This window comes from Sinohyriopsis cumingii, chromosome 12, assembly GCF_028554795.1.
Source record: "Sinohyriopsis cumingii isolate HCF-2022 chromosome 12, ASM2855479v2, whole genome shotgun sequence".
In the NCBI taxonomy this organism is placed as follows: Eukaryota; Metazoa; Mollusca; class Bivalvia; order Unionida; family Unionidae; genus Sinohyriopsis; species Sinohyriopsis cumingii.
In genome coordinates this window covers 118,407,638-118,421,152 of record NC_142972.1, presented here as the reverse complement: position 1 = coordinate 118,421,152, position 13,515 = coordinate 118,407,638, and the positions used below count along the sequence as shown (strand labels likewise).

Here is a 13,515-nt window from a genome sequence, read left to right as displayed (position 1 = left end):
CCTTTTCCTTCTTCTTCATGTACTTCTCACATGTCTATGTGCACTCCTTATTTTTCTTCATTAAATTGATCTTTTGTTATATCTGCTGTCAGTTGTTTATATTTATGTATGGTAACTGATAATTTTGCTCCAGTCCTTGTGTAACTTAATATGTTCACTCCTGTCCTTGTGTAAGCTGTGTTTTCGTGTGTCCTATTTGAGATTTATGGTACATCTCAAGAGAAGTGGTGCTTTTTCATTATCATCCCATTCTTAGCAACTAATGGTAGGGTTAGTATTTTCCACCTAAAATGTTTTCGGTTTATTGGGGGGTTGCATCATTTCAGCTTTCTATTTAAATGCCTCAAGAAGTGATTAAATGTGGCAATTAGAATGTGATATGGGACACACACTCCATCTGCTTGACATGCACTTTGTGTGCATGCACAGGCAGATTACCATTTCGTGCCCTTTGGTCTGCATAGGTGTGGAACATAGCCAAATATTGCCATGCCTATTGGGTTGAAAGAAGGGAAGCACTTTGACTTTTTCTTCACTGATGCAAGCAAAGTGCAGTCTTCTTTTTCAGATAGACCTGCTTACCGATCAAGGGTGATCTTGTTCATCAGACTCCAGTTCCCCAAATAGAGACTTCTCCATCAGGTTTAATTGCCAGACCAGTCTTCAACTGATACCAAGCTTTAGTCATCTGTCATACAGATATATTTTTGTTACCCTTGCAGATATATTTTCAGTATTTATTCTGTTCATTAGACTTGAGTTTCCCACCTAGAGATTTATCCATTAAGTCTTCATCACTTGACCATTAAACTGCAGGCACCTGGTACCACTGAAGAAGAAATCATTGTCTCAAGACACACAGAGATTGTTAGAATTTGTTTTCTGGTCATCAAAATACATGCCAGGGGTCAGCAACATATTTTACATAGTGTGCCACTTTTTTCCAGATTAATTAAAAAATGAATAAACATGTGCCACCAGTAAGAAACACTGTTAAAAATGAGAATTTTGGCTCCACTTCATGTGCCACACAAAACCTTTTGATGTGCCACCTTGTGGCATGCGTGCCATAGGTTGTCAACCCCTGACACATGCTTGATGTTGAGACATTATTCAGAGGGCTAATCCCTACAATGGCCTTGCAAGATTTGAGGGATCAACATTACTGGCTAAACTGGCAAAGAAATGTCCCCTTCCTGAAAGTTTGATGGGTCCTCCTTCTAAACAATTTAAGAAGAGCCTTAGCAGAACAGTTCGCCCATGTTGGCTGTTCACATGATAAGGTGACCAGAAGGGTCAGGGGGAGGAAGCCTGTGAGTCTCTTCCCTGAGGAGGGAGGTAGTCAGTCTTTGTGAGTCACCCCTCTCCTTCAAGTCACCATCTCCTGACACTCCATAGGTGCCAAACTTGACTTTTTCAGAGGCTTAGTTAGACCTCAGAGACAAAGAGTAGATACTTGCCACAATAAATGAAGGTTACTGACTTTGCTTCCAGAACCTGACATCTCTTTCAGGGATTCCCATTTAGTTCCACTAATCCCATCTTGTATCTCTGTGGGAAGAGGTTAATTTTCTCTTTCAGGGATTCCCATTTAGTTCCACTAATCCCATCTTGTATCTCTGTGGGAAGAGGTTAATTTTCTCTTTCAGGGATTCCCATTTAGTTCCACCAATCCCATCTTGTGTCTCTGTGGGAAGAGGTTAATTTTCTCTTTCAGGGATTCCCATTTAGTTCCACCAATCCCATCTTGTATCTCTGTGGGAATAGGTTAATTTTCTCTTTCAGGGATTCCCATTTAGTTCCACCAATCCTATTTTGTATCTCTATGGAAAGAGGTTAATTTTCTCTTTCAGGGATTCACATTTAGTTTCACCAATCCCATCTTGTATCTCAGTGGGAAGATGTTAGATTTTCTCTTTCAGGGATTCCCATTTAGTTCCACCAATCCCATCTTGTATCTCAGTGGGAAGAGGTTAGATTTTCTCTTTCAGGGATTCCCATTTAGTTCCACCAATCCCATCTTATATCTCTGTGGGAATAGGTTAATTTTCTCTTTCAGGGATTCCCATTTAGTTCCACCAATCCAATCTTGTATCTCTGTGGGAAGAGGTAATTTTTTTTTCAGGGATTCCCATTTAGTTCCACCAATCCCATCTTGTATCTCTGTGGGAAGAAGTTAATTTTCTTGAAGTCACATGATCAGTAAGACTAGCTGTACTTTTTACAGAACCAAATTAAAAAAAGTTTAAATGATGATATTCTTTACATAGTGTGCATTGTCATCAAAAAAGTTACAAATCTTGTTTGTTACCAAACTCAAATTTATTACTCATTGTTCTTTCTCTTAAATTAATCTTGATGTATTTTAATTTAAGTGGTTTGTAATGTTTTTGCTTGTTCAATGGTAGTGCATTAAATATTGCAGTCTTCATTTTGATTTATTTAATAGTTCAATAGTTATTAATTTGTTTATAATGTGCATGTATCTTTAACATTTAATCTAATTTTTCTTGTCTGTCAGTCCATCTCTGGAATGTTGGGTGTACTTGCCTACCCCAAGGGAATTCATTACTTTTTCTTATATAGGTTTGTAGCTTCAGTATTTGATGGGATACCACTGAATCACTTCAACTACACAGTCAAATTTACCCCCTTTGGAGACCTTGGTTTGAAATGAAAAGCTAGAAGTGATGAAAGTTATTTTAAATGTAGGTTTAGTTAAACAGTTTTTCAGAAATTTAAGTTGCGCCACAGCTTTTCATATCTTTTATTGTAAAGTAATATTAATTCACACCCATTGCTCTGATTTCTTATATCTCCATACGTTTTTGTATTTCAGCTTTTCGAGAAAATGTGCATGGCACTGGGTGGTAGGGCAGCAGAAGCAGTTTTTTTCAATCATGTCACAACTGGTAAGCTCTGTAAATTCTAGAAGATATCTATTTCAAAAAACAAAAGATAAGCATTAAAGATAGAGAACTTCTTTCTTACAAAGATTCTTGTCTGTGTGTAATTACTGTCCCATCCCACAGCCCAAGAGGAAGAAGATTTTGCATAATGCTTTCTTTCAATCCAACTGTTTTCATCCAACTATCAGATTGACCTGGTAAGCAATATATCTCCAGAACTATTAGACCAAACCTGGTCTAATTGGACATAGATATCTTTACAGAATCCTAAAATTTTGTTAGGTTCTAGTGACTTTAAGTCAGTGGCTGAGTGGCTAAGCTGGGTCAGCTTTCCTTAGCATGATATAATCTTTGAAATGTTGATGTACTGTTCAAAACTTATCATTATTTCACTTTTAAATTTATCCTATCATAATGCAGATATGTGCTTAGAAGTTAACATCCTTTACTAAACTTCATCTTGCGGGCAAGGTATTTGAGTATCATAAGACTAGACTTTACTTGATTCAGGGCTGTTCCTTAGACCTGTTTACATTCTGGTTACCTTGATCCATTTTCAAGGTCACATTTAAATTTCGTACTGCAGTGTGAGCCAGATCAAGCTATTTGTCATGACCAAGAAGGTGGGGGATTGTACATTTTTGCTGTGAATTACCTACTTGTCTCAATTGTCTTTCTTTTTGTGAAAAAGACATTTGTGCAATTGATACATCAGATAATATCTGACATCAATTGTGATTCTGTGGGATGAATTTTTATGTTTATGATACTCAGAAATAAAATAGATTGGTGAATGGGTGACCTTGCACAGTCTGGTTCCTTGGATCAAAAATAAAACCATATAGGTGCAAAGAAACTGTATTAATTACTGCATTGTTAATGCTCCCATTTGTAAGGCAAGTATAGTCATTAATTCCATATTGACTGTGATGGTACCATCAATTAGTGAATATAACACGCTTCCAAGTATAACATGCACTCATGTATATCCTGCAGTTTCTCCTTCAAATACGTTCCCCGATCACATTAACGTTAGGGATATAAGCCTGCTACCTCTCGAATCCAGCCTTACTAAAAGACAAAAATTCGTCTTTTCTGTCTATCTCATATAGACCAAAGGGCAATAACTCTTGCCCCTTACCTCCCCTTGCCACCGCCAGGTGTCACTAGTTTTTAAGCTTCGCTTGTACTGATAACACGTACATTATACCTCCAAACAATCCAAGCCATCTTAGCGTTAAATTGGACCATCCGAAGTTAAATTTGGATTTATTGCGTTGGACAATCATTCTTCTACAGGTTGTATACATTATTTTAACAATTTTTTCAAAATTGAGTGACTTTGTCACCCTTACGGATTTCGTCTACTGAACACCATGTTACACACGCTATCGCTGAACTCGTGTTGTCAATTAAGAGTTAACGCAACACTGACTAATTTCGCTTACTCCATTAGTAACGGTTGTGGTATTAGCGAATTAATAACATGCTGAATTGCTAATTTGTGCTTTGTTTTCTTTTCTTGTGTCGTTTCAGTAGAAATGCATGAAATGCAAAAAGTTCAAAGCAAAAGAAGACAAAACCATGACTCTTGTATTGTATGTACAAGGTGTACATCATCTATACCATGCAGCGTGTGTAATACTTGGACAGAGCAAATGTGGGCTGATGTAGTCCAGAAGTTAGCAAAAGGGAGGGATAGACGGAATAAGTCGTTTGCAACCGTCAGCCACAGTAACATCAGTGGCAATGGTGGAAAATAATGTTGACAGGGTACAACAGTCCACCTTTGAACAGATGCGTCGTTTGGTCCAGGAAACGACGATGCAGCTATTGACATCAGGCCAGATATTACCCTTATTTCCCTCGCTCGCTTCCACAGCTTTTTCTGACTCTTTGGGGGAATGTTCCCCCAATTTTAGGCTGCCCAGTGGGCGTAAGTCCCCCCACATGTCCGAGCATGGCTTTCGGGCCTGTAAGTCAGGACGCATGGGTTTTTTTACCGGGATCCATTTCATTATACAACCTCTATGTCCCAGCATGGGGACCCTATTGCTAAAACGGTCTGACCAATTATGATTTACGGGGATCTTAGTGATAAATCCGTCCATCAAGCTGTACTGCCGGCAACATACCAATACTATGGCGGAGATTTTAGTGAGAAATCTGTCTGTCCAGCCAGGCCATTGGAGCAGCCAGTATCGGTGATAGCAGGACCGTCGCCAACATTCAGGCCGACCACAAGCCAGACAAACCAGCCGGCAGGGCTGGCCGTCCATATGTTCACGGTTTATCCACAAGGGAGAGTTAGTGACAGTGTTAAGGATGACGGAATCGTGTCATCTATGCCACCTGGTATGCTCTATCCAGAAATGCAAGCTATTCCAGAACACGACTCGGCACAGTGAGGGTGACGAAACTCCTGCAAATCAGCCATACACAGATCCAACCATGGAACAGACTGAGTTTGGCTTCAAGGTGGCAGTGGAAGAAATTTATAGGGTGTTGGCAACTTCAGAATGCCCTCCACCTCCTACCGCCACTCAAGACTACAAAGTTAAGGCGTCTGTAGATCTTGACGGGGAGGAAGAGACGCCGTCCTTCTAGCTCCTTCCCCAGTCGGCAAAAAATTAAGGAGATCAATGATCGTCTATCAAGACGAATAGGTGATCCAGGGAATGCTAAGGCGTTCTTTTCAGAAAGCCAAGTACCAGCGACGTTCTCGTGTCGCTGGTACAAAACTCATTCAGATGCCTTCAGTACGGATCTTCTGGCCCAGGACAAATATATGGCAGCAGTTCACTTGTCCGCTCCACTGTTTTACAAAGTGGACAAAAATGTGTTCCATGCCATGTCAAAGCTAGTCTGGAACGTAGTCGCTACATCTTCAATGCTAGACTTGGCTTCATTAGCCATTTTCCGACTCGCAGAAAAATCCAACAATGACCACACTTGGGAAGCGACGGCCCGGATTGCTAGAGTTATTAACAGGGCAGCTCACCATTCCATGGCTAATGCGTTGACTGCTTCTGCCAACTTAGACCTGATACGACGTGACGCATGTCTGTGGGCCACGTCGCTCAAGCCCCATCATACTCTGGCTTTACGGAGGACTCCGTTTGGGTCACCTTTACTCTTTGGAGGAAAAATTGAAGAAGTTCGGAAGCAAGCAGCTCAGGAACTGCCCCTCCAACTTGCCGCCCAACCCTCACAGGCGTTTAGAAAAAATCCCCTGCCACAGCGGAGGGATGATTGGCGGACCAGGGACAAGGATCCTTACAATCAAATGTGCAGTATAGATCCCAACCCAATGCCAGGAGACAACAGTCTACTCAAGCTAGGAGGCAACCATACAGAGGCAGTAAGAAACAAAGTTTCTCCGTCTTCAAGCCTCCTAACTCTAAAAGTTGACATACCCTCCCCACCACCCGCGGACAGCCTACCTGTGGGCGGCTGCCTCCTGCAATTTCAGGACCACTGAACCACCTTTTTTCCTCAGAACGATTGGGTGATCCAGGTCATTTCGGAGGGGCTTCGGATTTCATTTATCCAACCCCCTCCCCTGTCCTCCTGTCCCCTCTTCACGGACGTACCGTCCGATCGGGAGAAGGATACCTTTCTACAACAGGAGATACGGTCACTCATAGAAAAACGGGCGGTGGAGATTGTGAAAAAAAAAACGCAATCGCTGGGGTTTTATTCCAGGCTGTTTCTTATCCAGAAGGCAAACGGCAAGTTGAGGCCGATCATCAACCTGAGTCGCCTCAACCAGTACATTTTACCACCAAAATTCAAGATGGAAATGGCGAGATCAATCTGTCTTTCCATCCGGCGGGACGAGTATGCCATCAGTCTACATATGACCGACGCATATTTTCACGTCCCTATCCACCCCGTGTCACGGAAATTTCTCCGATTCGCTTACCGCGACTCGGTTAATCAGTTCCAGGTCCTACCCTTTGGCCTCAATATCAGCCCTTGGGCTTTTACCAAGGTTATGGATTCGTCGTCACCCTGTTCCGCTTGACTTCATCTACAGGGATGGCAGTGTACTTGGACGACATCCTCCAGAAACATATGGTAAGTTCTATTCTGCTCAAAGGCAGAAACGATCTTTTAGCACTTTTAGATCATCTAGGCTTTCTCGTGAACTGGAAAAAGTCCGATCTCCATCCATCCCAGCATTTTGTCCATCTGGGTATGGAGTTTCTCACCGATCTGAATCTGGTATGGCTTCCTCGCGCTCGCGTAATCCGGATCGTCGAACTCGTCGAGTCCGTTTCCAACAGGACGTGGATTTCAATGAGAGAACTGTTGCAACTCCTCGGATTATTCATTGTGGCGGCGGACTTGATCCCGCTTGGCCATCTTTTTATGCATCCTTTACAAATGACGTTACTGGCACAATGGTGCCCCTTTTCAAGTCCCCTCAATCAAACTAATGATCACGCCTGAGATATGATCATTCCTGCGTCAGTGGCACAACCCCAGTTGGCTGTCCACGGGGATTCCTCTGGAGATGCCCCAAGCGGAGATAACAGTATGTACCGATGCCAGTACCTACGGTTGGGGTGCCCACCTGTTGCCAGACTTCGCTACAGTCAGCGGCACGTGGGAGCCAGGGGAGAGGCCTCTCCACATCAACCTTTTAGAAATGAGGGCTGTCATCAATGCCTTTCATTTCTGGAAAGATCAACTCTCAGGAAAAACTGTCCTCATTATGTCAGACAACTCTGTGGTGGTGACTTACCTCCTCAAACAAGGGGGCACCAAATCACCAGACCTGTGCATTCTGGTCTGGCAGTTTCTACGTTGGTGCGACAACCTCCACATCAACGTACAAATCAGACATATTCCCGGCAGACTCAGTGTCTTGGCCGACACTCTATCCAGAAAAGGTCAAGTCATTCACACGGAATGGTCACTCCATCAATCAGTCTTTCTTCAGATTTGCACACTTTGGTGGGGGGGGCATCCGATGATCGATCTTTTTGCGACAAGGTGGAATCGCAAGTTGCCCATCTTCGTCTTTCCAGTTCCAGACCCAGAGGCTTGGGCCGTGGACGCTCTGTCAATCAGCTGGGAGGGGTTGTGGGCATTTGCCTACCCTCCCACCCTCCCACGGTTTTGGTACCGAAAATAATCCAGAGGTTAAGGGGTCAGAACTGTCGGATGATTCTGATTGCCCCTCTCAGATGGAACAAGTCCTGGGTCACCGATCTACTCGATCTAGCAATAGATCTACCCAGGAAGATTCCAACCAGCCCAAATCTTCTCAAACAACCGCGGTCACGGGTGTTCCACCCCTGCTCGGACCGTCTTCTTCACGCTTGACTCTTGTCCGGACAGCCTTGCGAGACAAACAATTTAAACCTTCGATTGTGGAGAGAATCTCAAGAGCAAGAAGGCCCTCCACTCTGAAGGCTTACGAGGGAAAGTGGCGTGTTTTCAGGGACTGGTGCCATATCAATAACATCGTCCCTTTGAGTGTCTCAATCCCTCCACTGGCCGACTTTTTTTTCTGGCTTTTCGTGGAGAAACAGTTGGCCCCAATTACTATCAAAGGCTACCGCTCCATGATATCAGACACATTCCGCCATCATGGTAGATGTGATATTGGGCATAACAAAGATCTATCAGATCATTTAGCCAATTTTGATTTCAATTGACCAAAATCCCTCACCCTGTTTCCAAAATGGAATCTGTCCTGGGTTTTAACATGGCTCAATTCGGACAAATTTGAACCTTTAGCCCACACTTCGTTAAAGCTACTATCATACAAAACATGTTTCTTGATAGCCTTAGCTTCAGCATGCAGGGTGAGTGAGTTACATGCCCTTTCCAGTGACCCGAACTTTCTTCAGTTCAGATCAGATGGTTCGGTGGAGATTAGAGCAATCTCAGCCAGCCTTGCTTTTGAACGCAATGTTTCGATCCGAGATATAATAGAAGCTGTTGGCTGGCATGCAGAATCAACCTTCTCCAGTTTTTATCTCAGAGATTTGGCTTCGCAGAGGCAAACCTTGAATCTGGTAGGTCTGGTGACGGCAGCCCAGATGACCACCAGACCCATTTAAAACAATCAGCACAGCCTATCAGCTTCGCTGGATTCGCCAGTGAAATTTCATAGGTAAGAAGATTTCAATAACTATCTTCTTAACCGTATATAGGGGTCACATATCACGGGACCCTAGGCTGTGTTGCTGATGAAATTAGGAGAACGGGTTATCTTTCAAATGGGGAATCCAGCCATCATTCCCTAGAAGGTACCCAGGGTAGAGGTAGGATGCTCAGCATTCCCTCCTCCTATTACCTATTCTCCTAATGTTAAAGTGATCGGGGAACGTATTTGAAGGAGAAAGCAAATTTTTAGTAAATTATGTTTCTCCGAGAATACTTACCCGATCACATTACTTAAAAACCCTCCCAACCACCCCGCTATGCGAGCATCCTCATATAATATATATCGCTCAGCTTAAAAACTAGTGACACCTGGCAGTGGCAAGGGGAGGTAAGGGGCAAGAGTTATTGCCCTTTGGTCTACATGAGATAGACAGAAAAGACGAATTTTCGTCTTTTAGTAGGGCTGGATTCGAGAGGTAGCAGGTTTATATCCCTAACGTTAACATGATCGGGTAAGTATTCTCGGAGAAACATAATTTACTAAAAATTTGCTTTTTCTTTTGTGTGTAAAAAATATCTTAGATTACCTTTGGACATGCATAACCTGCAGGTTTTTGTAAAAAAATAATAAATTAACAAAATCTGCATTGGCTTCTTTTCATTATAAACATAGTATAAAATGCTAGGGTATGGTAAATTGTCCTTTCTGTTTATCACTGAATCACTGAACTGTAAATTTCAAAACACATGCTTTGCTTGTTAAATGGACATACCACAGCAGAGCCATTTCAACCCAACTGGGTCAATTCAAAATAAGTTTTCTCAATTTGAGCTGTCTCAACCATTCCACAATGATGTCATGTGCTTTCTTTGTTAAATGCAGGAACAAAGCCATGCCTGTTCATTAATTCAAATCAGTAAAATAAAAATCTACACATAAATAATCACCAGATGGCATGAGTTCCACACCTTCCAATTTTATAATAAACAATTTAGTCAATTAGGGTATGGCAGCTTGGTCAAGAATAACACCAACAATGGCTTCTGTAAATGGGAACATTTGCAAGTCAACTTGTCTAGCTCTGAATCTGTCTACAACAGTAAATAAGATGCATTTATCACAGGTCCCAACTATCAATGAAGCATACCTAGCCAAGGTTACGACATGCCTAGCCAAGGTTACAGCATGCCTAACCAAGGTTATGGCATCCTAGCCAAGGTTATGGATGTTGTCCAAGACAGCAAGTATGTTAAAATTCTACTTAACAAAATTTTTACCACTCATTTTTTAATGTTTTTGACCTTGAAATACTGTGCTAAACACAACAACATTGCCACTCTTCATATTTTATTATGTTGATCTTGTCTTCTTGTTTACTATATCATCTTTAAGCTTTAAAATGTTTAGCTATAATGTATGACATAACTATATAATCAAGATTAGACTAGTTTATTTATTTTGAACTTGGTGCATTGATGGAAATAGGTAACAAGTCTTTTAAAATATTGCTGCAAATTGGTAGTATCAGTAAAAGTCAAATTGTATAAGACTCAAACATATACCCTGCTGTGGAGATGCATGGTGGGTAAAAACTTGGATGGCCTGCATGCTATATTCTCTAATTTACTGTACAATTATATGTGTCATGTACTTAATTAGAAGGCAGTCTCACTTTTAAGGTGGTTTACTCCATGGCTTCCATAGACAGGGTTAAATGAGGGTATTTTGCAGATGGTGAGAAATCTTGAAGTGATTTTTCAAAAAGATGACAGTATTCATAAAAAGGTTTACCGCTTCAATATGCTTTTGAATGAAAAATACTGTAGCTAATATAATGCTGTTGACAGTGTAAGGTTTCATTTTTAAAAAGTTGAATGTTTTTTTGTCTTTTTTAAAGTCACTGGACTTTGGGACAGAAATCTTGGCATATCCCATAAACAAAATAGGAAATTGAAATTAATCTGATATTGCCTTTTTAAGTTGAAATTTGCAGTTTTATTTTAATCATGGAAGTAGTTTTTACCAAAGCCAGATAAATTGCATTAAAGTTTAGTGTCGTAGAGCACTTCCTCACTGTCCTTCATTATAACAAGATTTATTTATAAGGTCCATATGACCGTGGATCCCCATTCAGTGGTAGAAACAGATGTATTATGTATTTCATTATAAGGTATTTTTACTATAAGGCAGTATGCTCTGTCTGATAGAAAGGCATGTCTACAAATTGGATAAGTGTTACATTCTTTTGTTTGAAGGTTAATTTTTTATGTTTACAGGTGCTGAAGATGATTTGAAGCGAGTGACAAAATTAGCCTTCGATCAGATTAAAAAGTATGGCATGAATCAAAGAATTGGACACCTTTCCTTCCCTGATGCTGATGATGGCTTCGGCACAAAGCCATACAGCAAGAGGCTAGCTGCCATGATAGATGAGGTTTTTAGCTCACCCAATCATAAGACCAAATGAGCTTGTGGTGTGGCCTGTGTTCCTTGTCCATTATGTGCCATGCATCCTTCAACAATTGCTATTTTTGGCTTCTTCTCAAAACCATGAAACTGATTTGGACTCAACTTGGCAGACATATCTTGAAATGAAGTCATTTTGAGTTTATGCAAAAGATGCCAATCTGTCATCAGTTATGGCCAGTGTTACTAAAATTATAAAAAGATATGACTTATAAAAAAAAACAATTGAAAACAGAATCTGACTACCATATTTTCTGCACAGCTTCATATGGCAAATAATAAACACTTTCTTTCTGTCCAGAAAGGAGAAAAAATGTCTCATTATAACCACTTTCTTTCTGTCCAGAAAGGAGAAAAAATGTCTCATTATAACCACTTTCTTTCTGTCCAAAAATAACAAAATAAATGTCTCATTTAGCATCCAAAGCAACCAGGCAAACAGAAATTAATATCCCAAATAACCAAACTCAACACAGTATTATTATACTATCCCTGAAATATCACAGCAAAAATAATCACACTTTTTTGTGTTTACATTACTAAATGAAAACCAACATTACTTGCCTAGCTCATCTAGTATATTTCAGTCCACAAGAAAATATAAGCACATTGAATAAACCAAATTAACACTTGAAGCAAAAAAATCTCATGTTTTTATATCTTTCCATCTTCTACTGCCAGCGAAAATCTGCACAATTGTAACAAACTGGTCAAAGAGTATGTCTTGCAATAAAACAAAATGAAAATAGATAGGATGAAACTTGACTGTAATTTTCCAGATAGTTAAAGCAGTAATTTGGTGGTGAGAGACTATAAGGTCAGTCCTAAATATTACAGAACCGGTGCACCAATCCCAGTTTGTGCAGTCAGGTGCCAAATTTCTATACAACAAATAACAAACTATGTTATATTCCAATAAATATAAATTCAAAACATAAAAAGACGTGAAGAGCATGTTTTATGCTAGATCATATTTTTTAGAAATACATTCTGATTTACTGAAGCTAATTCCTGTATACATGACTGGTATGTGACTAGGTCCACCTTATGATATTACGTACAAATGTAATTGTCTAGATGAAGGCCATGATTTTGACAGTTTTGTCTTTTAATAGGAGCTGACATATTCTAATTTTGTTATTACTGAAACCTTTTCTCTACAGGTGATTAATATAGCTTATAAATATGGTCAGTAAGCTAATAGTGAAACAAGGTTTTCCCAGTTTTTGACAATATGCATTGTAGATGTAAGAATGCTCCTGACAATTAGCAAGCACTTGCTGAAAGTGGTATTAGCATGTCTCTTGTCTTGTCATTGTAAAGTTGTATCTGATAACAAAAGTACATTATTAAATTATTTTATTCCTGCATCTGAAAATTACAGGGCATTAATTAATTTCTTTTGCCAAAAGAAAGTTCGGTGATCATAAACAGTATAGGAAACCTACAGAAAGTACAATAAACTTGACAGAAAGCATCCTGACATATCCACATTAAAGTTTACATAAATGATTCTAAACACATTCAAATATGTTGACTGTTGTCAAAAATTAAGAAAAGAAGACATTAAGGAGACACTAAACAGTTTTATATGATTGGCCATGGGTAAGTTTTTTTTTAAATAGACATCCATTTTTTATATTCATACTTTATTATTTATTGTACTGTCAAGAATGCATCTTGCATACACAAGTTGATGATTCTGGTGCAGGAAGACATTTGTGCAAGTTTGGTTCAAATTAAGATTTGACCCACAGTGTGTGATTGGCTATCCATTTTCTCCCAGATACGGTTTATTTTTTCTTTTTGTTTTCAAACATTTTGATATCGAGTGACTTTGTGGAAAATAGGTCCAATTCAGTTAACTTTCCTCTCCATTCAGGTAATATCTTGAATGCAGTTGTCATTGCTTTAAATATGAATTATCATCTCCTATTTTGTTCAGAATAGGCTGTCTATGGTATTGAAAATTTTTAATTTTATGTATTTTTACATGTTATGGAGAGAGGGTTTAGT

The 13,515-nt window shown here is 40.0% G+C and overlaps 1 protein-coding gene across 2 annotated transcripts in view; it reads left to right on the top strand.

Moving 5' to 3' along the window:
- LOC149787330 (mitochondrial inner membrane m-AAA protease component paraplegin-like) overlaps positions 1 to 13,515 on the top strand; it is a 96,106-nt gene that overhangs the window by 62,918 nt on the left and 19,673 nt on the right. For both annotated transcript variants that reach the window (XM_089977871.1, XM_089977872.1), the window contains 2 exons: positions 2,840 to 2,912; positions 11,310 to 11,467. In XM_089977871.1, the coding sequence (XP_089833997.1) occupies positions 2,840 to 2,912; positions 11,310 to 11,467 (231 nt within the window). The remainder of the gene's footprint in view (positions 1 to 2,839; positions 2,913 to 11,309; positions 11,468 to 13,515) is intronic.